General features: G+C 43.5%; 1 protein-coding gene across 2 annotated transcripts in view; it reads left to right on the top strand.

Moving 5' to 3' along the window:
- The window catches only part of PRPS2 (phosphoribosyl pyrophosphate synthetase 2), a 38,098-nt gene extending 20,401 nt beyond the window's left edge, over window positions 1–17,697 (top strand). The window contains exons 4-7 of one of the 2 annotated variants that reach the window (XM_044981548.1): window positions 727–851; window positions 6,847–7,020; window positions 13,660–13,819; window positions 15,330–17,697. In XM_044981548.1, coding sequence (XP_044837483.1) covers window positions 727–851; window positions 6,847–7,020; window positions 13,660–13,819; window positions 15,330–15,422 — 552 coding nt within the window. In that variant the 3' untranslated portion in view covers window positions 15,423–17,697. Of the gene's footprint in view, window positions 1–726; window positions 852–1,137; window positions 1,275–2,702; window positions 2,837–6,846; window positions 7,021–13,659; window positions 13,820–15,329 lie in introns of those variants that run through there. The other variant, XM_044981628.1, reaches the window with a different exon arrangement.
- Window positions 17,698–25,134: the final 7,437 nt, after the last annotated feature.

Here is a 25,134-nt window from a genome sequence, read left to right as displayed (position 1 = left end):
CACTATCAAGCTGTCTTATTTCTTACTAGCAAATACCTGCTTTTTCCAGTCTTGAGGTTCTATTTAACCAGAACTACCAGTCACAGTAATTTTTAAAGTGTGGACCAAAGTCCTTTTTACTTGTAATCTAACCTGTTTTTCAGGAGTGGGAGACTATTGTATTGCAATCTTGTACAAGAATTATAAGGGAAAAAAATACTTGTTCATTATTCTGCTGATGCTAACTTGGATCTTCCCGGTCTTGAAATACCAGTGTTCATTTCTAGCAGTTATTCTTTTAATATTAAAAGAATAAGAAAATAATTTATAATAGACATTACTTTTAGCTTAAGTTCCTTTTTAGGTAAAGCTTTCATGAGAATGAGTTTACTCAGCCATGTACTTAAGGCTTCTTCTCCCCTTCCCCCCTACCCCCCAAAATTTACCCTCTGGTTTTACAGTGTAAAGTCATTAGTGATGCTTTCCCTTCCCTTTATTGCTAATGAGTGGGATTTTAAAAGTGCTTGTGTTGGCCTAACTATACTCACATTGAAGTAAGTGGGAATTTTACTATTGACTTCAGTGAGAGCAGAATTAGGCCAGTGTAGAAAACTGTTTTGAAAAGCCTACCCTACGTGTTTAAGTTGACCAAGTGATTGATTGTTTTTTATTTTTTTCTAATAATTTTATTCTAAACAAAGTGGAAAGCTAATATATGTTAAGAACTGTTTTTCTGTTTGTACTCAGGGTTTCTTTGATATTCCAGTGGATAACTTGTATGCAGAACCTGCAGTGTTGCAATGGATTAAAGAGAATATTTTGGAATGGAGAAACTGTATCATAGTCTCACCTGATGCAGGTGGAGCAAAAAGGTAGTGTGCAAACTACAGCTTGTCCATAGAGTTCAACTATTACTATACAGTCTGTTTCAGAGAAAGGAATGGTTTGCTCATACTTCTTGGTTGATTTATTTGTTTATTGCTGAAAATAGTATGAGGCAGTAGCTGTAAAGGCTGATGGCTCCAGTTCCATTGTAATGAAACAATAGTCCTTCCAATGTAGTTCATGCTTGGTTATACGTAGGAATTTTCTGTATTCTAAAGAAAATATTTTCTCTCTCTCCCTGAATATGGCCTCATTACCTGAGTCCCTGTACAGGAGGAAAGAGGCTTTTCCTGCTGCATGCTTCTTTAGCACAGTTACTGCACCTCTTCCTGCTTCTCTCTGGAGCTACATACATTTCCCTTCTCTATTCAAGCATGTGGCCTACTCTCACTGTACCTGCTGGAGTTTAGGTAAGAGTGTACTTGAGTCATGTTTCTTTAATAATAATAATAATAATTAATAATTAATAATTTTAAAAGAGTTGTTGCATTCCTGGCTGAAAAGCTATTGACTCAAGTTTAGTGATGTGTAATCAGAAAAATAATTTGGTGGAAATATTAAACAAGCTTGGAGAGCGGGGAAGAAATGTTGGAGGTGTTAGATTAATGGCATATTACTTCAATCATGGCATCCATTAGTACTCATTCAGCAGATCATCTTTTGTTTGGTTCTGGTCAAATATGAATTGATAGCCTGATTCAGAATTCTGACATCTGTGAAGTGACAAAGTACTCCATATAGATGGAACACTTCTCAAGCAGAGATTGTTGGTCATCCTGCTGATAAGAAATCCCTGCCTGTCAACTGGAAACTTGGAGATTGTGGCAGAGAGGGGGAGAACAGTTAGGTCATCTAGTCCAGGAATGGGCAAACTTTTTGGCCCGAGGGCCACATTGGGGTTGCACAACTGTATGGAGGGCCGGGTAGGGAAGGCTATGCCTCCCCAAACAGCCTGGCCCCTACACCCTATCTTCCCCCTTCCACTTCCCGCCTCCTAATTCCCCCTCTCAGAACCCCTAACCCATCCAACCCCCCTGCTTCCTGTCCCCTGACTGCCCTGACCCCTATCCACATCCCCATCCCCGACAGCCCCCCCAAGACTCCCACCCCCTATCCAACTGCCCTCTGCGCCTTGTCCCCTGACCACGCTCTTCCAGGACCCCCACTGCAACTGCCCCCTGGGATTCCACCCCCTTATCCACCTCCCACCCCCGCTCCCTGTCCCCTGACTGCCCTCCTGACCCCTATCCACATCCCCACCCCCCTCAGAACCTCTGCCCCGTTCAACCGCCCCCTCCTCCCTGACTGCCCTCCCAGGATACCCTGCTCCCTTACCTCCCGCTCCCCGCCCTCTTACCAGCAGCAGGAGCTCACAGCCAGAGCCAGCTGTGCTTCCCACACTGCCCAGTGGGAATGGTGGGCCAGAGTGGGGCCAGCGTGGCGGCGGGGGAAGAGGGGCAGCGGGGAAGGACTGGGAACTAGGCTCCCCAGCCGGGAGCTCAGGGGCCGGGCAGGACGGTCCTGTGGGCCGGATGTGGCCTGTAGGCTGTAGTTTGCCCACGTCTGGTCTAGTCCCTCTCATTGCCGGTGAAGAACTGCCATAAAGTGGATTTGACCAAAGCCTCATGTTTGTCACAAGTTTAGATGATTAACAGCCAAAAAAGAGAAGGGAAAGGGATTACTTGGCTACTTAATGTACATAATCTATTTTGAAGAATGATGTTACAGATTTGGAGAGAGACTGTATAAAGCATTCCAAAGATAATCTAGTAAATTCAGCGACTTCCTTTTTCAGTCCAATATGATGTTGTTTATTTCCCCCCACCCCCTCCCCGGAGCTGAAACAATTCAGTCTTGTGGTAGAATTCACCAAGTGGCAGAGACAAGCTGTCCGGTAAACTTCTTTATATATTTTATCAAATTAATTGCTTTACAAGAAACATTTGCTTGTATTTAGCATGACTGTATTTAGCATATCTTCATGTTGAAAGTAATCTGACACTGCCTCTTGAAGTGGGGGAAAATATTCTTTAACATAAAAAGACGGAAACATTTATGTATGTTACCCAGCTAATTACTATACCTCTACCCCGTTATAACACCACTTGATATAACACGAATTCGGATATAATGCGGTAAAGCAGCGCTCCGGGGAGTGGGGCTGTGCACTCCGGCGGATCAAATCAAGTTTGATACAACGGAGTTTCACCTATAACGCAGTAAAATGTTTTTTGGCTCCCGTGGGCCGCGTTGTATCGAGGTAGAGGTGTATATTCTGTGTGTGAGAGAGAGGACTACCTAAACAAGCTCCACAATTAACTCTGGATTTCTAAAAATAATTAGCAGTAACACAAGTTACTGGAAGAGCAGCATGTTGGGGTTTTTTTTTTTAATGAATGATCTTGACCTAGATCTGGAAATATTTACGGGATAGGAGGATTTGCATACAGTAGACCCTCCATTAACTGGCTCTCTGCATTTACCAAACAACCAGGACTCCAGGGCCAGACTTGGGTGATCTCTCATGTGGCCACTAGATGATGCTGCAGCGTCTCATTTTTCTCCGGTTTATCTGGAGCTGGACTTAGTCCCAATTAGTCTGGATAAATGGAGTTCTGCTGTATATATTAGAGACAAGCTGGGTGAGGTAATATCGGTTATTGGACCAACTTCTGTTGGTCAGATCTGAAAAAGAGCTCTATGTAAGCTTGAAAGTTTGAGTCTCTCACCAACAGAAGTTGGTTCAATATTGCCTCACCCAGCTTGTCTCTCTAATATCCAGGGAAGGACCAAGGCTTCTGCAACACTGCTTACATGTATATGATTGTGAAGATTTGGAATATCTGGATTCTGTCACTTCCTCTTACAACCCTATCCATTGTCCTGTTAGCCAGCCTATTAAAGGTATTTTATGATTGAAGTTAGGCATAAAACTACTGTTGATTATTTGTGCTCCTGTATTGTCAGGACCTGTTGTGAAAATATGTGCTCTAGTGTACGAAAATGTAAAAATACTTTGACTTATCCCATTGTAGTCAAATAGAGGTCATTTTGAGATTATATTTAAAAGATGACACCCTCTGGAAACTAAATTCTGATACTGGTTCAGCTGTGGTTTTGGGTGGTATACAAGAATAGTCCCTATTTCAGAAAGATTGAGATAGCCAGCAGATAGAAGGCAGTCTTTATTAATACATAAGAGTGACTGATTATTTATTTTAAAGATTAATTGAATATTGGTGTGGGGAATACTTGAAACAGTAACTTTTAAAGGAAAGTGCAGTTTAATTTTTTTTTACAATCTTAATATGAAAAGGTATCAATCTTGTCAAAAATTTGTTATGCAGTGGCTAGAATTTAATATTTCTGTAGAGATCAGTATGTTCACAAGAGGTCACTCTTAGCATCCTATGAAATCTTCAGTAATTAAAAGTAGCTTGTAGATGAATGTTGTGAATTACTAACCAAGTGCTGAACATCAGAAAAGAGATATGGAGAATGAAATTAGTCAAGTCCTCCTCATTTACTCCAGTTTACAAGTGGCTATAAGGTTGTTAATTTAAAAAACCCAACCATGGTACTATCCATTTCAGCTGAAATACGATTTTTAAATGTGAAGATCTTTTATATATTAAGGCTTTTCTAATGTTATCAGTACAATACCATTTTTTATAAATAGCCCCAATTCTGAATTTACTTCTTTCTAACTAATCTAGTTGTGTTTAAATATTGCAATAATCTATTAGAACAGAGGGCTCTCAACTTTTTTCTTTCTGAGGCCCCCCTAACATGCTATAAAAACTCCACGGCCCACCTGTGCCACAACAACTGTTTTTATGCATCTCTAGTAGATTAAAAGCCAGGGCCAGCATTAGGGCCTAGCAAGCAGGGCAATTGCCCAGGGTACCACACCACAGGGGCTTACATGAAGCTAAGTTGCTCAGGCTTCAGCTTCAGCCCCAGGCCCCAGCAAGTCTACTAGCCCTGTTCTCTGGTTTATTTTTGCAGACCCCCTGAAACCTGCTCGCAGACCCCCAGGGTGGCCCCGGACCTATGGTTGAGAACCACTGTACTAGAAGTTTATGAATAGTTGGCATGTATTGTGTATGCATAGCACTTGCCAACAAGATACTAACAGACCTAAACTTTGACTTGCCTGCGTTTGTCTGATATGCAATATTTGTTTCAAACTTCAAGAAAAGATTTTAAAAATAACTAAAATATTTAAGTCAGTAGTCTATATAACTTTAGCTAAACATCCAACTTAATATTAAATGCTAATGAGTTGGGTTTCTTAACTACATGTAGCTTTTCTAGTTTACTTCCTAATTAAAACAAAACATAACCTGTTCTTTCCATCTTCTTGCAATATGACAAGCCCTGATATCCCCCTAGACCAGGGGTCTCAAACACACGGCCCACAAGCTCCTCACAGCCCTCCCAACCCCCCTGCCCGCCATCCCCCAGCATTTACCTAGAGCAGCTCTGACCCGGCGCACACTGAGGGGCAGGACAGGCTCCTTGCCCCACGCCGCTCTGGGAAGTGGAATGAATGTGGGGGAAGAGAGGCACAGGGGTGTGTGTTGCTGTTGCTTCAGGCACCACCCCCAGCAGCTCCCATTGGCCGGGAATGGGAAACTGCGGCCAATGGGAGCTGCTGGGGGTGGTGCCTGAAGCAACAGCAACATGCGCCTCTCTTCCCCCATGTTCTTTCCGCTTCCGTGGAGTAGCGAGCCTGCCCTGCCCCCGGTGCATGCCGGGCCAGGGGCGGAGCTGGAGTGGGGATTTTGGGGAAGGGGTAGGAATGGGGGCAGGTCCTCATGGAAGGGGTGCAGTGGGGGCCGAGGTGTCAGTAATGTGGCCCTCGGGCCAATGTACTAGTCCTCCATGGTCATTTGAGTTTGAGACCCCTGCCCTAGACAGTAGCCTTTCTTTTGGGAATGCCATCTGTTTTCACTACCCCACAATATGTCTTTGTCTCTTGTAGTGCTGAAAGAGATCAGGCAGCAGAGGCCTATCTTTTCTTCATATTAGCGGGACATCAAGGCTTCATGTATTGCAAAGTGTGCTTGTAGCACTAGGCTTTAAACAGCTAGTTATATGGAGATATGCCTATCTGATAGAGCTGGAAGGGACCTTGAAAGGTCATCAAGTCCAGTCCCCTGCCTTCACAGCAGGACCAAGTACTGTCCCTGACAGATTTTTTGCCTCAGATCCCTAAATGGCCCCCTCAGGGATTGAACTCACAACCATGGGTTTAGCAGGCCAATGCTCAAACCACTGAGCTATAGTTGCTTGGGCTGTGTTCAAGGAAAGTTTTCTGATTTACAATGCTTTGTAGTAAACCCTTAAACATGTATCTTTATAATGCAAATATGAGTAGACCATGTTAAATCATAAACTTAATATATTATAACTGAACTACTGACTTAAATTCTGTTTGGGGTGACTAAGTGGGGAGGAGGTTAGGTAGTGAGAAGTAATAACTGATCTGTATTTTTTCCGGATCAAAATGTGTTTTCTGACATGGACTCTTTACACTGGGGAAGTGATGAATACTCTTCTCCATCCACATAAAAGCACTAGTGGATTATTAATTCTGCTATGTGCCCCAAATATGGTTAAACATTCCTGTTCTTATTAAATATATTTGAATAGTGGCCTTTTGTAAGGAAGGAGTTCAGTGCCTGAAAACTAAAAAGTCAGTCCAAAAAAACCCAAACAACCGTACGTCTGAAGAATGATTTTTGGGTGTCTTATGCTACTGTGGCTGTAAGCCCCATTGCTTAACAGAAGAGCAGCATTGGTGCTACTACCCACATCAATATGTTGTGATATTTGAAAATGTTGTTTTGGTGTATTGTAACTTATTTCTTAAAATATAAAGACAATTGTTTCTACAGCAGGCACATGCAGTTTCTTTTCCTCTTGTTTCTGAAAAGTGTATTTCAAAAACATGTTTGTGTCTTTCTTACAACTTAGGGTTACTTCAATCGCAGATAGACTGAATGTTGAATTTGCTCTGATTCACAAGGAAAGAAAGAAAGCTAACGAAGTGGACAGAATGGTCTTGGTTGGTGATGTGAAAGATAGGATAGCTATTCTTGTCGATGACATGGCTGACACATGTGGCACAGTGTGTCATGCAGCAGACAAGTAAGTATTGTTCCAGATTGACCCAGTACCCCACTGTACAGTCACCAGTCTGTTGCAAGTTGGCCAAATTGCTTGGTCCCTCCCCCTACTGCTTCCATTTCAGCTGGGTCTGGATAGTGTCTAGTTGTTAGGTTTTTTTCTAGGTCTGTAGGGCACACTCCTAGCCTCAGACCCCATGTCTGACTTCTTCCTTGGGACCCGGAGTGCCATCACCCTTGAAATCAGTGACTGAGACCTACCAAGCTCCCTAGTTGCTTATACATGCTCCCTTAGAGCTCCCCCTATGCTGTGGTTTGAGTTTCCAGTTTGACCCCTTCAGAGACAACGTAGCAGAAAAGCAAGGAACATAGCCTTAGCAAAGAAATTTCTTAACCAGAGTGACTTTACATTTAAATACATGAGAATTATAGAACTTTTTGAAAATAGAAGTTCTGGAATACACTCTGCCCTAGTCTGATCTGACCACTTCCGGGAATCTAAAGTCTGTCAGCATTTCAGATTAGGCAGAGTCCTTCTGGCAAGTCACATTGGTGAGGATCAAACCTCCCCCACACCCCTCCCCCCACGACAGCAACTTCACTCTTAAATAGAGCCTCATGGTGCTATCTGCTCCTGTCCCACGAGTAGTTGTTGCCCCTTCTTGTGGGCTCCTGTATAGAGAAACCGTTGTTCTGTGGTGGTAGGCCAGTACATGGGAAAGAGTCAGTGGCCCTAGGTTGCTTTGTTGTGGCTTTTAATGCTCTTCAGTGAGGTGTCAAACACTCTCCCTGAGCAGGGCAGCAGTCTGGAATGCAGTAAAATAGTATATTCTTGGGCATGTCGAGGCTTGTGCAGTCACAATACCCAATACTTCCATGCATAGCATAAGTCAGCTCACGTGCGTAAAGTTACTTGTGCTTAAACATTTGCAGGATTGGGACCTCAGGCTGTAAATTCAGCAGAGCAGGGCAGCTTTTTTTGTGTGTTTATAGGACACCTAGCAAGACAGACCCCTCTTGGGGGGCCTTGTTATTACTATATGTATAAAATGATGGGGTCTAAATTAGCTGTTACCACTCAAAGAGATCTTGGAGTCATTGTGGATAGATCTCTGAAAACATCCACTTAATGTGCAGAGGCAGTCAAAAAGGCTAACAGAATGTTGGGAATCTTTAAGAAAGGGATAGATAATCGGACAAAAAATATCATATTGCCTCCATATAAATCAGTGGTTCTCAAACTTTTGCATTGGTGACCCCTTTCACACAGTAAACCTCTGAGTGTGCCCCTCCCCCACAATTAAAAATACACTTCTACCCCTATATAATGCTGACTTACCACGTTATAGGTGAAACCACATTATATTGAACTTGCTTTGATCTGCTGGAGCGCGCAGTCCCTTTCCCCTCCCCCCGAGCTCTGCTTTACCGTGTTATATCCGAATTCGTGTTTTATCAGGGTAGAGGTGTACATTTTTTATATTTAACACTGTTATAAATGCTGGAGGAGAAGCAGGGTTTTGAGGGTGGAGGCTGATGGCTCACGACCTCCCATGTAATAACCTCACAACCCCCTGAGGGTAATGACCCCCAGTGTCAGAACCCCTGATATAAATCCATGATATACCCACATCTTGAATACCATGTACATATCTGGTCACCCCATCTCAAAAAAGATGTATTGGAATTTGAAAAGGTACAGCAAAGGGCAAGAAAAATTATTAGGGGAATGGAACGGCTTCTCTATGAGGAGAGATTAATAAGACTGGGACTTATTAGCTTAGAAAAGAGACAACTAAGAGGGATATGATAGAGGTCTATAAAATCATGACTTGTATGGAGAAAGTAAATAAGGAAGTGTTATTTACTCCCTCATAACACAAGAATTAGAGGTCATCAAATGAAATTAATAGGGAATAGGTTTAAAACACACACAAGAAAGTATTTTTTCACACAATGCACAGTCAACCTGTGGAACTCTTTGCCAGCGGATGTTGTGAAGGCCAAAACTATAACTGGGTTGAAAAAAAGAACTAGCTAAGTTGACGGAGGATAGGTCTATCAGGTCCTGGCTATTTGCCAGGATGGGCACTGATGCAAAACCATGCTCTGAAGTGTCCCTAGCCTCTGTATGCCAGATGCTAGGAATGGGCGACAGGGTGATTACTGTTCTGTTCATTCCCTCTGAAGAATTGGCCGCTGCCCGAAGACAGGTTATCGGACTAGATGAACCATTGGTCTGACACAGTATGGCCGTTCTTATGTTCTTATAGTACAAATAATAAATGATAGTGTGGTGTGAAAAACACTTAGAAGAATTCTCAAAGAAAAATAGGAAAAATAATTTAATTTTGTTTTAACTGTTAGAAATCCTGCTTCATCTAATGCAACAATTCTGGGAAAAGATCTCTGCTCTAGTTTAGAGTTACAGCTCAAAGAGGTGCTCTCCTTATATACATAGCCGCCATTCTTTTTAGGCTGAGTAAATCAGCTGTAAACTCTAAAGTTCCATATCTTTATTCATAATAGTCTTCAGAAAAATCTTGTGAATTTGGAAGAAGTAACGTGCAAAACCATAATTCTTTTCAATATGGTATGTAATGCAAAGGTTTATTCTGCATTTTCTAGCTCACTTTGGATACTCTGTGATATAAACAGCTAAAAACAAAGCTAATTTAACTTAAATGTAAATTAAATTTATGAAAGAGGTCAATACCCCGGGGGGAAAAACGGTTCTCTTGATCCCAGAGGACGAAGCCCCAGGCCCAGGTCAAAATAGAAGTCAGATCTTACCCACAAATCATGCTGTTGCCAATCCGTTAGAATCTAAAATCTAAGGGTTTAGTCATTAAAAGAAAGAAATACAGATGAGTTAAAATTGGTTAAATGGAATCAAATACACACAACAATTGCAAAGTTCTTAGTTCAGGTTGTTTCAGGCTTGATGGGATTACTGCTGATTTAAACCAATTAAGTCTCTGCAGTACAAACATCCCAGCTTGGATGTGTCATTCAATCCTTATTCAGAGCTTCAGTTTTAAGCACAGTTCCTCCAGAGGTCAGAAACAGGAATGAAGACCAAATGGAGGGGTTTCCAGAGCCTTTTATATTCTCTGCCATGTAGAAGTAAACCCCTTAGTTCTTACTGTGGAAAATCACAGCAGCAAGATGGAGTTTGGAGTCACATGGGCAAGTCCCATGTCCATGCATGACTCAGTTTGCAGGTGGCAGCCATTGCTCACATGAACATTCCCAGGAAAGCTCCTCAGATGTGGATTGGAGTCTCCCCAGATCCACTGTCAGTTACTCAGAATAGTCCTATCAAGAAACACTTAAGTGCCAATTCTCAAGAAGCTGACCAAATGCTTCACTGATGCTACTTAGAATCAAACACATTGAGATACAAGTACATAGCCAATATTTATAACTTCAAATACACACATACATGATACACACATACAGATAGCATAATCATACCCAGCAAATTACAACCTTTTCTTAGACCCCTTACTCAACCTCTTTGTACAAGATTTGGTGCAACTATAGGACCTTGGTTGCAACAATGATCTATATGGTCACAGTTCATGTCAATAATGTCTCAACTCCATAAGGAGCAGTTGGGAGGGGCCAGGCCAGTGGACTGCACTTCAGTATGTATTAGACAAATACCTGTCAAAGATGGTCCAGGTAATACTTAGTCTTGCCATAAGTGCAGGGGACTGGATTAGATGGCCTCTCGAGGTCCCTTACAGTCCTATGATTATGGTTGTTCTAATTAATTGACTGAAGCAAGAATCACTTAGCAAGATTATGGCTACTAGTCTCAGATGTGGTGTTGGTCTCTAACAGTGTAGATGAAGTGTAGAGGAGTCAGAGCCCTCTTTCCTCTTACTATCTCCCACCCATCAAACTTACAAAAATACCATCTGCAATTCCAAAAACTTGAATCAGGTAGCTAAATGGTTCTGTCTGATCCAGTTCTTCTTTGAGTAGCATCCCTAGGGTGTTCCACTCTGGTGCACTAGTGCCCCCTATGCCTTTGATCAGAGACTTCTAGCAGTGTCCGTTTGGCCTGTGCACCACCCTCAGTTCCTTCTCAACTGCCTCGGCTTGAGATAGAGGTCTGGCAGTTGTCCTGTTGAGATTTCCTCAACTTTAGCCTTTGTTCTTATTAATAGTTAGTATGAGTTTCATTAGTTAGTAAGTAGTAATAGTATAGCTTCTTATTAAAAAGGAAAAATATATAATTTTCTCTTATTGTATTTAGTTAGTACTTCTGCTTTACTGGAAGGTTAAATGTTTGGCTGACTTCAAATGTTTGTCATGCCTGGAGGAGATCTTGGTTGGTGACAGGCACTCCCACTGCATCGTTGCCTCGGGGAATCGCATGTTGCCCAGAAGTGCAAGTTTTGTTTGGCACTAAAGTCAAGAGCCAGAAAAAAACAGAGAAGGCTTCATCTCCTGATGATGGAGAGCTCTCTATGCCTGGCTTCTGACCCAGTCCAGGGCACCTCCCATTTCTGAGCAAGTCCGCTGCCTCCATGAGGCCCAAACCTCCAGGTCTCCCAAGAGGAAGACAAGACTTCTGTCAAAGGAACGTTCCCCTAGCACAATAGGTAGAGAATCTATCTCTAAAAGGCAAGGTCATCAGTATCTTCAGCTACTTTGGTGCCATTGGCTCTCCAGTCATGTACCAGTGAGGTTAGTGGTTCCTCTGTGACCCAGGGCATGGCTAGACTGAAAGATGGGAAAGCCTTGGGCCTGGAGAGATCATTGGTACCATTAACGGATCGAGGCACCAAGAAGAGCTTTCTCAGTACTGAAGAAGTGTGGTGGAGTTCTGACACTGCTTCCATTTGAGCACCCTGAGACTCATGGTACCGTCAGCGCCCTTGGCCACAATCACCTTGGTGCAGACTGCAGGCTCTGTACCAATAACACTCTTGGTACCACAGGAGTTCTGTTTTCCCCAGGACCTGGCTGTATCTGAGATGTCCGATTCTCTGCTCCTCAGTGTAAATGTGCTGTTGACACAGAGGACATGGAGATCACCTAAAGTTTACTTGGTACTGATGGATCTCTCCTGATGCTTCACCATTCCAGACTGAGCTTGAGGAAGAGGATTCTGGTGAAGACCTTGCCTTGGAGTCTCAAGTGTCAATTCAGGATTCTCTCTTCACTTCTATAGAGGCCCCTTTCCAGAAGCCTCTGGCAAAGCTGCAACTACTTGTGGCCCACAATTGCCACCAACACGTGGCTGGCATGAGCACCCCTGGATGCCTCCTCCTGTGCCTTATGCACCTCCTCGGCCATATTGGGACCCGGGGGAGGCCTATTACTCATTCATTTGCCTGTCTTCCATCCCAGACTGCATCTAGATAACCAGGAGACACTGCTTTATCCCTTTATGGATGCTAAAAACTGTATGTCTTGTTTACTATGTCCTCTCCTGTAGAGAGATGGGGCCTAATTGTCAAAAGTTCCATAGAGTGAAGAGAACCATAATGCATTAACAAGAGGAAGATCCTGACCTGCACAAATAGATGGCTCCATTAGCTGATTGAGGAGTTCAGTAAAGCAATACTTTTATCCTGTGACTTTTTTTTTCCCTTTTCCATTCCCAAATCTGAAGCTTGGAAAGAAGCCTTATGTCCTTTCTTCATTGTTTCCAAACATAACTGAGTCACAGGGGACAATAAAGATGTAGCCCGTATCCCAAGTAATCGCCACAGATGTTTGAAAATGTCCATTTCTAAATAGTTTATACATGCAGTTCAAGTAAGTTGGATCTCAAGCAATCTACTTGATTTGGACTTTAAAAAAAAAAAAAGGTATTGGAATTCAGATTGTAGACTAACCTTGGTTAAAGTGTAACTATTTTAGATCATCACAATAGCTACTGACACCCATTGACTTAGTTCACAATTATTCACCAACAAGTGTAGTGTTGGGAGCTCACTGGGATGTACTTTTGGTCAGCCTTTCCTAATATCCATACTGTCAGAGTTCAGGGCAACTGCACCTGCGTTTTCCCCTCTGTGGTCCAGCAAGGGCACCCACTCTAGGGTTCGGGCACCCACTCTAGGGTTCTGGCTCCCAGCCATCACCGCTTGGGTGGAGACCCACGTATCTCCCTCCCTCCTGACCATAGAATTTCCAAGCTGAGAGTCAGTTTACTACCAGATTATTTATTCCAATGTTCTTTTTTTGGTCTGCTGGTCTCCAGTATCCAGTTTGAACCACTGAAGGGACCATGAATGAGTAATCAGCTAGACAATGGATCTCTTCCCCAGGGTTAAGCTTCAAAGAGCTGATGACTGGAGGAATTATAGTAGCATCCCCATAAAGTTACATATAATCTCATAACACTAAAAAAAAAAAAGTACATTTTTAATACACTGGATGTCAAAAGTGTTAAACTTAATAAGGTTTATCCAAGGGTATTGCTTTATTTATCATGCATATAAGCTAGCAGATGCTCAAAACTGTACTACATGATTTTACAGGGGTTATTACCTTTATGTAGTCTATTGAAGGAATCAGTACATAAACTAGATCTTAAACCAAGAGATTATCTGGTTTTGTTATTTCCTAAGTAACACTAAAATTATGTGCTCAAACATACATTGCAAACTTACCTGTTTTTCCCCATATTTTTTAGGTTAGTGTCTGCTGGAGCCACTAAAGTTTATGCTATTCTGACACATGGGATCTTCTCTGGCCCTGCTATTTCTCGGATCAATAATGCTGCATTTGAGGCTGTTGTAGTAACTAACACAATCCCACAGGATGAGAAAATGAAAAATTGTCCCAAGATTCAGGTACTGTGTGTGTTTGGTGTAGCTTTTCATCTGCTTGATAAAATGCAAATCTAGAATTCAGTTCTTGATGCTAGGATCCCATGCCACTGACATAAGATACTGTTCACAAATTCACTGGACAGTTGTCTTGTTTGTTGAACTTATTCCTAAATGACATTGAAGAATTTGACTGTCCCTTTAAAATACTATTGTGAAATCTAGTCCGTTTTAAAAAAGACTTCATATACTGCAGCTTCTCCTGATACCTCTGTTGATTTCAGGGAGTTGGGGGGTGGGGGGTTTAACTGGTGTGTCAAACTAAGAAGTCCCCCTTTTTTTCCTGACAATGTACATCATGTTATGTTTGCATATGAGAAATTAATATAATTATATTGAAGTCTTTGATTTGATTTTGACATCAGGAATCATAACATTAAAAAACCAGTGGGAGAACACTTCAACCTCTCTAACCACTCAGTGACAGAGTTGAAGGTGGCAATTTTGCAACAAAAAAACTTCAAAAACAGACTCCTGAACTTGAATTAATATGCAAATTAGATACAATTAACTTAGGTTTAAACAGAACTGGGAATGGTTGGCTCATTACACAAATTGAATCTATTTCCCCATGTTAAGTTCTCCTCACACCATCTATGGGTCATCTCGATTATCACTTCAAAGGTTTTTTTCTCCTGCTGCTGATAGCTCATCTCAATTGATTGGCCTCTTAGTTGATATGGGTACTTCCACCTTTTCATATTCTCTGTATGTATAAATATCTTCTGTCTGTGTGTTCCATTCTATGCATCCGAATAAGTGGGCTGTAGCCCACGAAAGGTTATGCTGAAATAAATTTGTTAGTCTCTAAGGTGCCACAAGTACTCCTGTTCTTTTTGCAGTTACAGACTAACACGGCTACTACTCTGAAACCTGATTTGTTCCTTGTATTGATTGAGGTGTTAGTTTAAAAATAACTTTTTTTTATGAAATACCAGACAGCAGAAGTTATATCGTACCAAAAAAAGTTTGAATGCATCTCGGGACAACCTCACAAAAAGCCTGGTGTTCCCTTGGGAGTTTCTTCTGGGGAAAACAAAATTTTGTTGTTGTGATGGTTTTATTTATTTATTTATTTATTTTAAAGCTACTTCAGTTTGAGAGCACCAAAAGGCACATAAAGTTCTGATATAATACAGTAGTCAAGTGAATAAACTAAAGCCAATTTGGTATTAACAGAAACAAGACTTGTGGTAAAGATCTGTAGTTCTGTAAACTTACTTCAGGGAGACATTGCCATCTAGTGGATAAAATTGTTAAGAAACTTGATGTATTCCTTGCTGTGTAGTTTTGGATTAATCTCTTAATGCTCAGTTTATCAATTTGTAAAATAGATATAGTAAGCAGTCCTCAGAGGTGAGGTTTATCTAGTTAATGTTTGTAAAGCACTTTGAGTTCCTTAGAAGAAAGATGCTGTAAATTCTAATGGTCACTAGTGTTAGTGGTATAATTGTATTTTCTTGATTGCTTTTAGGTTATTGACATTTCCATGATTCTGGCTGAGGCAATCCGAAGAACACACAATGGCGAATCTGTGTCCTACCTGTTCAGCCATGTTCCACTATAACTGCAAGAGATTAGTGTTTTCCTGTTGGCTGTGTCCACCAGCACTGTCACCCTTTTTAAATAATGCGACTCAACAATGAGATGACTCTCTTGGTAAAAAGCTTCAGCTCTTGCATACTTAAAGATGTTTTTGTTTTCTAATAAATCTTTGTTTATTGTAAATGGGTAATACAGCTCCATTTTGCAAAATCTCTTATGAATACACTTGAGGATTTTGAAGGGGCGGCTTCAGTACTTACCTGTAGGAATAGTCACAGGTAACTTTTTGATTCTGTATTTGTCTATAGCAAGAGGGTCAATACCATTTCAAAACTTTTTATATTTGTGGGGCTGCCAAAGGTAGCCCAATTTTAAAATATTTCATTTAGTTTATATTTAATAATAAATTGGATGGGCAATGAGGTAGTTCTCCTGCTGTGTAATATTGAACCTTGTCTAGGCTGTTAACTAAACATTAGAATAAGGGATCAAATGTGTATTCCCTTAACAGTTAAATATTTTTTTACTTGGCAGAAATTCTGTGGTACCTTGATGCCCACCTACTTCATATACCTCAAGATTAAAAATTGCTGGGCAAATTGACTTTTTGTGGGGTCAGCATAACTGTAGATTGGAGATTAGTTGCTTGTGTTCTCTTCCTACTAAACTACTGCCTCAAATGTCTAATATCTAAAGCTGGGACCACAGCCGCCACTTCTCTGCATATGATAGTTAATAGAATTTGTACTTTCAAAACATTATGCTTCATTTAGAACTAAATGTCTCAATTATAGGCATCTTGTATCTATACATTAGTCTTTCAAGTAACCTACTAAAGTTTGAACTTTATTTACATCTTCAGTTTTAACCATGAGTCTGTCACTTTATAGGTCTTTTCAACAAAATTTGAGACTTCCATAACAAAGTTAAAGTGAACTATTGACACAGTATTCAGTGTGCTACATTTTGGAGTATATGAAATTCCAAAGTTCAAGCAGTGATTGTATGTGTGTAAAATGAGTTATCTTTTTTTCCCCCTCTAGAAAGCTCATTGCACTATATCATTCTGTTCTGCTCTGTTGCTCAGCTGCAGTTTTCAGTTTTCCTGTTCATAGTTCAGTATCTGACATGTCAGCCATACATGTTAATACATCTGTTAACATGTAAATTCTAATGGTCACTAGTATTAGTGGTACAGTAAAATATTTCTTAAAGCTATCCCACCTCCTTACAGACAGTGGAGCTTGACCATTCTGTTAGGTGAGATCTTTATTGTTGTGCAGCCAGCTGAGTGGTCTGGTTTCTCAACAGTTGCAGGTACTCCATAACAAAGGAGCAAAAACCATTGTGAAAATAAATTTTCAGTTGAAATGTTGAGACCCTTAAGTACTGGTGGTAAATTCCTTTAGTAATTGTAAGGGTTTATGACTAAGTCAAAATCTTTACTCTTGGAGATTACAATTCCAAGTTCTGAAGGGACTTGGCGACCTAAAAGCATGGATAGCACTCAAACACAGCACACTAAAGATGTTGAGGCTTCAGTTGAGCTAAGATAAAATTCACACACACAGATCATGAGAGGATATCCAGGTTTCCACCTGATGTAGTTAATTACAATTTCATTTTCCATATCTTAGAAATGAGTCTCTTTTTTAATTGTTGTGGGGATCCCCCCAAAAAACCCTGATTTCTGCCAATCTTTCTGTATTATGGTATGGTATAACTTTAAATATGCTTATTTTTCTGTGGCATTTTAGGCAGCTTAATGTTCTATGCCAGTGTCTACCTAATATAATTCTAAAACTGCTTTAGTTGGGTATGCCAGCTCTTTCCAGGGATTTTTAAAAAATCCACTTGTACTGTTTTTATCAGTAAGGAGAGAAATAGTGGTGGTGAGCATATCCATGTCAATAATCCAAAAAAAATGCAATTCAGGTGTCTGTCTGAGAACTTCTAGCCCTGGTTTAATTTTCAAATCTTGTAATATAACATGACAGGACGAATCTGTTGCCTACCTGCTGCAGAAGAGATTTTATATTGAATTATTTTACCTCTTGTAGTCTTAATTTTAGAGATGTCTAGCTTTATCACATTGCAGTTAAGTCTACCCCAAAACTATGGCTGATTAGCCATGATCATACCAAACTTTCTTTTAAATTACCTGTTCTTTTGCTAGTATATTTAGTACCATGGACCATATCTGTTGTCTTGCTCTGCAGTCAGGGCTCTGTTACAAATGAAATGTTCAACTTTGCCACTACTATGCTCACATATTTTTAATAAATCTTAAAACTACTTGTGTTTACAAGTTGTTGTTTTCCTTTATTCTCTTGTTGCATTGGTTTATTGAGACCGCTTATTACAAGTATTGAGCTGAGGATGGAGGAGGGGTGGGAAGCATAGCCTGTGGTATTCTTCCAAGCCCTGCTTACAAACTGTGCCCAGCCATCCCAGACACCAAAACAAGCTGCCCCTCCATTTGTGCAGATCTTCGTAATAGGTTCATCCTTCTCCCTCTTCAAATGCTCTGACAAGCACTGAAATAGTTACAGTAATGTTTAAATTATTACTATTGGGCATCTGATTAAACCTATATGAACAGGGGCAGTTCTTGCTTCTCAGGTTATGCATTTTGAAGTTTTTCAGCAAAAATGGTTCACTTAAAACAATTTAGGAGGATGGTCATGAGGGTCAGAGTAGGTGAAGTGCCTTTTGATGACCCTGTGAATATCCAGCTAGTCTTGATAAAGTTATAAGCCACAGGAAGTGGCTTTATTATGTGTTCAGTAGATTTTGTTGTAAGCTTGCTCCTCTATTTTCTGATAATTTCATGTGAATTGTGCATGCTTCCTATCCCCCAGACACAGTCCTATCATTTTGAGTCAGCCATATAGACCAAATGAACCCCTCCTCCCATCAAAATACCAAATACCATTTGGCCTAAAGAAAGAAAGAAAGAACTGGGTTGCAAGCTAGTAAATCCAGAGTTCAGTTCTGGCTGCTTCTGATTGAAATGTATGAAATGAATAACACCAACCTTATTATTGAGCAATTCTAACTCTACCAAATCAGTGTATGTACAACATGCCCAGACGTTTGATGGCATCAGGTGGATAGCTGGTAGCCCACCCTCGAAATAAGTCAGTGGGCACTCATCAAGGATACGAAACATAGTCTGAAGTTGACCACAGCTGCATTGCAGATCATTAGAAAAATCACATTTTAAAGAGATTGGCAGCACAGTTTCCCTATCCTGTTTGAAACTGGTTCAGAGATGATCACGGTTGCCTTGGCATATGAAAACCCAGTGGACAGATGGTTGGGTCAATGACAAGAGAGTGATTAAGAACAATTGTTACTGACCACTCGTTGCACCAAGCAGATTCCACCATCATGTCCTATGGTGGTGTAAAATGCATCTAGAAGACACGCCAACTGGTGGATGGTTGAAGAGGTCTGCATACAAATACAGGTTGCTATTCTCACGTTTTTTAGCAAACAGCATGTCAGAGATCCTCCCACAGGGGCTGAGTAGGGACCTCCTTCCCCAGGGCTGCCCCAGGCGCTGGGCAGGGGCCACAGCAGGTGTGTGGCACAGGGGGAGTGTGCTGTGCTCCAGCTACTCACCTGTGCAAGGTAGGGGTGCTGGCTGGAGGGTGTGGGGTGCAGCAGGGCAGGAGCAGCAGTGGGAGTTGGGGGTGGAGCACTCTCACTGCCCATCCCTGATGCTGCTGTTGCCAGTGCCCATGATGCTGACATTGTGGGAGGTGGCAAGGGAGACTCTGGCATGGATGACAACTGGACTTCAAGTGTCTGGACAGCATTTCTGACTGGACTTTTTGGTCGAAAAGGACACCTGGCAACCCTACAACCACCCCTACCCTCTCTCACACCTGGGGACCGACTAACCAAACCCTCCCTGCCTGGCGCTTTCAGCCCTCTTAGCCCTGCTGGGTCCCTGGGACAGGCCCGCATCTGCTACCTCATGTTGCATCTTCCCAGCCTGAGGTCACTGCCTGCTCCCACTGACCAGCTGCTGCATCGCACAGCCACCAGGAAACAGGATTGGGAGTGGGACCCTGCTGGCCGACAACTGGCACACAGCAGGGGCTGTGCTTATGGATTTGGCAGTAGGAGTCACCTGGCACCACATGCTGCATCTTCCTGTCACCAGCCTTGTGCACCCATCCCCACTGTCAACTCCCATCCCTCACCATTGGTGGGTGAGCGGCTGGCAAGCAGGGATCCAGCCACCAGAAGGACCTGTTGGTACTGAAATCAGGGGGAGGCAGAAAATACGGGACAATATGCCTGTATTTAAGCCCTTTGTCAGATGCCTGATTTTTTGCTAAATACATTGACTGTCCCGTTAAAAACAGGATGTCTAGTCACCTTAGCTATGTGGTGTAGTGTTAAAATTGTACATGACAGACAGGGCCGGCTTTAGGCACCAGCGGGCCAAGCACCCGCTTGGGGCGGCATCCTGGGGAGGGCGGCAGAGGGCCCCGGTGGCCCGCCCGCTGGCCGGCCGGGGGGAGGTCCACCGGAGCTGCCGACCCGCAACCGCCAGAGCGCCGCCCCCGCCCCAGCAAATCCTAGCCGCGGCTGGGAGTTAAAAGGCTCCGGGCTGCCTGCCGCGGCGGGGAGCCGGGAGCCCTCTGATTCCTAGCCGCGGCTGGGAGTTAAAAGGCTCTGGGCTCCCTGCCGCAGCGGGCAGCTTCTGATTCCCAAGGCTCTGGGCTTTCCTACCAGAGGGTTGTTTAAGAATACAAGTTCTGTCATCAGGGCCGGCTCTAGAGTTTTTGCCGCCCCAAGCAGCGCACTGAATTGCCGCCCTGGGCTGGGGGGGGGGGGGCAGTCCGTGCGCCCTTAGGGCGGCAGGCGTGTCTAAAGGGCTCTGGGCTCCCCGCTGCGTGGAGCCCAGAGCCTTTTAAATCCGAGCCGCGGCCGGGAATCAGAAGGCTCCGGGCTGCCCGCTGCGGCAGGGAGCCCAGAGCCTTTTAACTCCCAGCCGCGGCTAGGATTTGCTGGGGCGGGGGCGGCGCTCTGGCGGTTGCGGGTCGGCGGCTCCGGTGGACCTCCCGCAGGCATGCCTGCAGGAGGTCCACTGGGGCCCTCTGCCGCCCTCCCCAGGATGCCGCCCCAAGCGGGTGCTTGGCCCGCTGGTGCCTAAAGCCGGCCCTGGGAACTACTATACAAAACCGCCCTGTGTTTTAAAGCATTCTTGTGTAATTTTTAATAAAATACATGTTTGAAAACACCAAAATTAAGATTTATGTGGAATGTTAAGTTTTGTGTATGCTTTATGCCAGTGTCTTCGATTACATGATTATGTACTTTTTTCCCCCAAAGGGCCCCTGCTTTTCAGTGCTTAGGTTGCAGACATGAAAAACTATTTCTGCATTCTTGTGGTAAAGACTCTGTTTTTTTTTCCTACTTTGAATATGTACATGAAGTTATAGTAAAAACAATCACCTAAACCAATACCACAAACAAAATATCCATCTATTTAAAGGCTAGCAGGGACCCTTATATAAAAAGAATCAATAAAAATGTGCAATATGCTTAGCACCTGGGATCGATGCTATAAATAAAATGTAGTAAGATCCACATCTGAAACAAGAGGTTGCACCCTCCTTACACACAGGGTGCAGGGGAAATTTTTCTCCTAGGCTCCCCAGATATCAACTGAGCCCTGGTCTACACTGCAAGTTTAGGTCAAATTTAGAAGCATTAGATCGATTTAACCCTGCACCCGTCCACACGACTAAGCCATTTTTGTCAACTTAAAGGGCTCTTAAAATCGATTTCTGTAATCCTCCCTGATGAGGGGATTAGTGCTGAAATCGACATCGCCAGGTCCGATTTGGGGTAGTGTGGATGCAATTCTATGGTATTGGTCTCCGGGGGCTATCCCAGAGTGCTCCATTGTGACTGCTCTGGACAGCACTCTCAACTCAGATGCGCTGGCCAGGTAGACAGAAAAAGCCCCACGAACTTTTGAATTTCATTTCCTGTTTGGCCAGCGTGGCGAGCTGATCTCTGCTTGGTCACCTGGGCTGCTTATCAGCACAGGTGACCATGCAGTCCCAGATTCGCAAAAGAACTCCAGCATGGACCGAACGGGAGGTACTGGATCTGATTGCTGTATGGAGAGATGAATCCGTGCTATCAGAACTCTGTTCCAAAAGACAAAATGCCAAAATATTTGAAAAAATCTCCAAGGGCATGAAGGACAGAGGCTATAACAGGGACCTGCAGCAGTGCTGCTTGAAACTTAAGGAGCTCAGGTAAGCCTACCAAAGAGGCAAATGGCTGTTCCAGATCAGACCCCCAGACATGCTGCTTCTATTGTGAGCTGCATGCAGTTCTAGGGGGTGCCTCACCACTACCCCACCCCTGTTTGGGGGGAGTCTCACGCAACAGGAATGAGGATTTTGGGGATGAGGAAGAGGAGGAGGAGGAGGGTAGCACACAGCAGGCAAGCGGAGAAAGAGTTCTCCCCCACAACCAGGAACTGTTTATCACCCTGGAGACCATACCCTCCCAAGGTGGGCTCTTGGACCTTGAAGGCAGAGAAGGTGCTTCTGGTGAGTGTACCTTTTGTAAATATAATATATGGTCTAGAAGCAAGTGTGTTTAATGATTAACTTGCCCTGAAGACTTGGGATGCATTTGCAGCCAATATAGCTACTGGAATGCATTCAGGCAACATCTGTTCTTTATCTCTGTGTTATCCTCAGAAGAGTGATATCATTCATGGGCACCTGGTTGAAATAGGGGAATTTTATTAAGGGGACATTCAGAGGCAAAATATGACCTTGTACTGAAAGAACATGTGCTATGTAATGTTAACAGCTTGGTTCACCGGGAAAGAGTCTACCTATTGTTCTCTAAAAATGTCTTTTTAAATACTACTCTCCCTTTTTTTTTCCTCCTGCAGCTGCAAATGTTTCAATGCTCTCCCTATCATCTCCATCCCAGAAGCTAGTGCAGATAAGAAGGCGAAAAAAACGCACTCACGATGAAATGTTCTCTGAGCTCATGCAGTCCTCCCACACTGAAAGAGCTCAGCAAAATGAGTGGAGGCAGACAATGTCAGAGTCCAGGAAAGCATAAAATGAACGCGAGGACAGGTGGCAGGAGCAAGATGATAGGTGGTGGCAGCGTTATGAGAGGAGGCAGGATGCAATGCTGAGGCTACTGGAAGATCAAACTGATATGCTCTGACGTATGGTTGAGCTGCAGGAAAGGCAGCAGGAGCACAAACCACCACTGTAGCCCCTGTGTAACTGACTGCCCTCGTCCCCACGTTCCATATCCTCTTCACCCAAGACACCCAAGAACGCCGGACGGGGGACAGGGAGAGATGGACATCCGGGCACCCAACCACTGCCAAAAGACTGCCTCACCCTCCATATTCTCCTCCACCCAAGACTGCCCAAGCAACAGAAGGCTGGCATTCAATAAGTTTTGAAGTGCAGTGTGGCCTTGTCCTTCCCTCCTCCCCAACCCCTCCTGGGCTACCTTGGCAGTTATCCCCCTATTTGTATGACCAATTAATAAAGAATGCATGAATTTTAAACAACAATGACTTTATTGCCTCTGCAAGCGGTGATCGAAGAGGGGAGGTCTCGGTTGGCTTACAGGGAAGTAGAGTGAACCAATGGGGGTTGGGGGGGTTCATCAAGGAAAAACAAACAGAACTTTCACACCGTAGCCTGGCCAGTCATGAAACTGGTTTTCAAAGCTTCTCTGATGCGCACCGTGCCCTCCTGTACTCTAACTGCCCTGGTGTCTGGCTCAGGGCTGCCCAGGGGGGCGGGCAAGTGGGGCAATTTGCCTCAGGCCCCAGGCCCCGCAGGGGCTCCCATGAGAATGGCTGAGGCTCGCCCCCGCCATCCCCTCAGCGTGTCCTGGACAGCGCTGCAGCCGCGTGGCTGGGAGGGGGCCTGAGCTCCGCCCCGCTCAGAGCCGTGTGGCAAGGGGGTGGGGCTGCAAGCTCCGGGCCAAGTGGCTCCTCCCCTTACCGCATGGCTCTGAGCGGGGAGAAGCTCAGGCCCACCCCCCGAGCCACCCTGCAGTGCTGAGGCGCCAAGGGGGCGGGAGGGTTGGATAAGGGGCAGGGAGCATAAGCGCAATGAAAACTTAACCCTCATTGTGCAGTTTACAAGATGATGATGACGATGACGACGACGCAGCTTCATTCTATGCAGTGGCAGACTATCCTCTGTAGTTGCCTCTATCTTAATTAGAAAATAAAACAGCTCTGGTTCTTCATGGAAAAAGTCATGAGACAGAGAAATTCTTGTAATTTATGCAGATCACTTATTTGCCACTGCATAACTCATCAGAATTAGTAATGTAATTACAGTGTTTTGGTTGTAATTGGTGTTCCAATTAGCTTTGTTTAGAGCTAGCCATTCATAGGAGGCCATGATACGTAAACTTGAAAATTAAGTGCAAAATTTCTGAAGGATAGGTGATCAAAGACATCTACGTTTATAGAATCATAGAAATGTAGGGCTGGAAGGGACCTTGAGAAGTCATCAAGTCCAGCCCCCTACTCTGAGACATGTGTAAAGGGAGTCCCGGGGACAGGGAGGCGGGGTTGGATGGGGCTGAGATTCGGGGGGGGGGAGGTCAGGGGACAGAGAAGGGGGTGGTTGGATTAGGGGCATTTTGAGAGGGTGGTCAGGGGACAAGGAGCAGGATGGGTCAGGGATTCTAAAAAATTCTCATTTCATTTGAAATGTTTAGCAGGGTTTTTATTTGTTTGTTTGTTTTTGTTTTTCTGCTTCTTGGTGAAACAAGAACCAAAAAAGCCTCCAAGGTTTTCAATTTGTTGTTACCCCTCTACCCCGCCTCCTTTCTCTCCCTCTTTACCTTTTTCTCTCCCCGCCCCGAGAGGGAAAAGGAGGCGAGGAGAAGGAAAGCCCAAGAGAGGAAAAGCTCAATGAAAACCATTTTTAAAGACTTTAATTTAAGTGGAAAACAAAAGTTGAATGAAACAACATTTTTCTACACATTTTTTCTTAAATGTTGTTTTGATTGAACAAAAAAATCACCCAGCTTTAGTTGTAACCGCACAGGCTTCTGTATGCTCCTTGTGCCTAGCCTGAATGGCCCACTGGCCTGAGTTCAGTCTCATAGGGGGCACCTGCTAAATATGGCTTGCTTACCTTAACCCTCAGCTTCTCACCCAGCCTCTGTCCCAGTGCCTAGATATCTGGCTGAAACTGTTACTTTTGCTGGATAGCATGAGCACATTCCTCCTTCTGACCTATAACTGAGTCACTCCTTGGGCAAAGAAGAAAAATAGTGTATTTCTGCTCTTCAGATTAACCACAAGATATTTCTACATTATTTTAGCCAAGTATGTGCTTGGCCTGCCTTCTATGGCTCAGTCACGTGCAGGTAGGTGAAATAGTGGGTGAAAAACTGGTTGGAGGACAGTAATCAAGGAATGGTTATCAATGATACACATCCAAAGTGGGGAAATGTGTCCAGCAGGTCCCACAGGGGTCCAGCACTAGTCAATATTTTCATAAATCAATTGGATAATGGAGTCAAAAGTTCACCTAGGCAATTTGCAGATGACACCAGGCTGGGAGATGAAATTCAATAAAAACAAGTGCAAAGTACTACACTTAGGAATGAAAAATCAAATGCATAACCACAAAATGGGGAATAACTAGCTAGGCAATAGTACTGCTGGAAAAGGATCTGGGGAT

This window comes from Mauremys mutica, chromosome 1 (genome assembly GCF_020497125.1).
Source record: "Mauremys mutica isolate MM-2020 ecotype Southern chromosome 1, ASM2049712v1, whole genome shotgun sequence".
Lineage (NCBI taxonomy): Eukaryota > Metazoa > Chordata > Testudines > Geoemydidae > Mauremys > Mauremys mutica.
The sequence above is the reverse complement of the archived record's forward strand: the minus strand, read 5'-3'. Positions and strand labels throughout refer to the sequence as shown.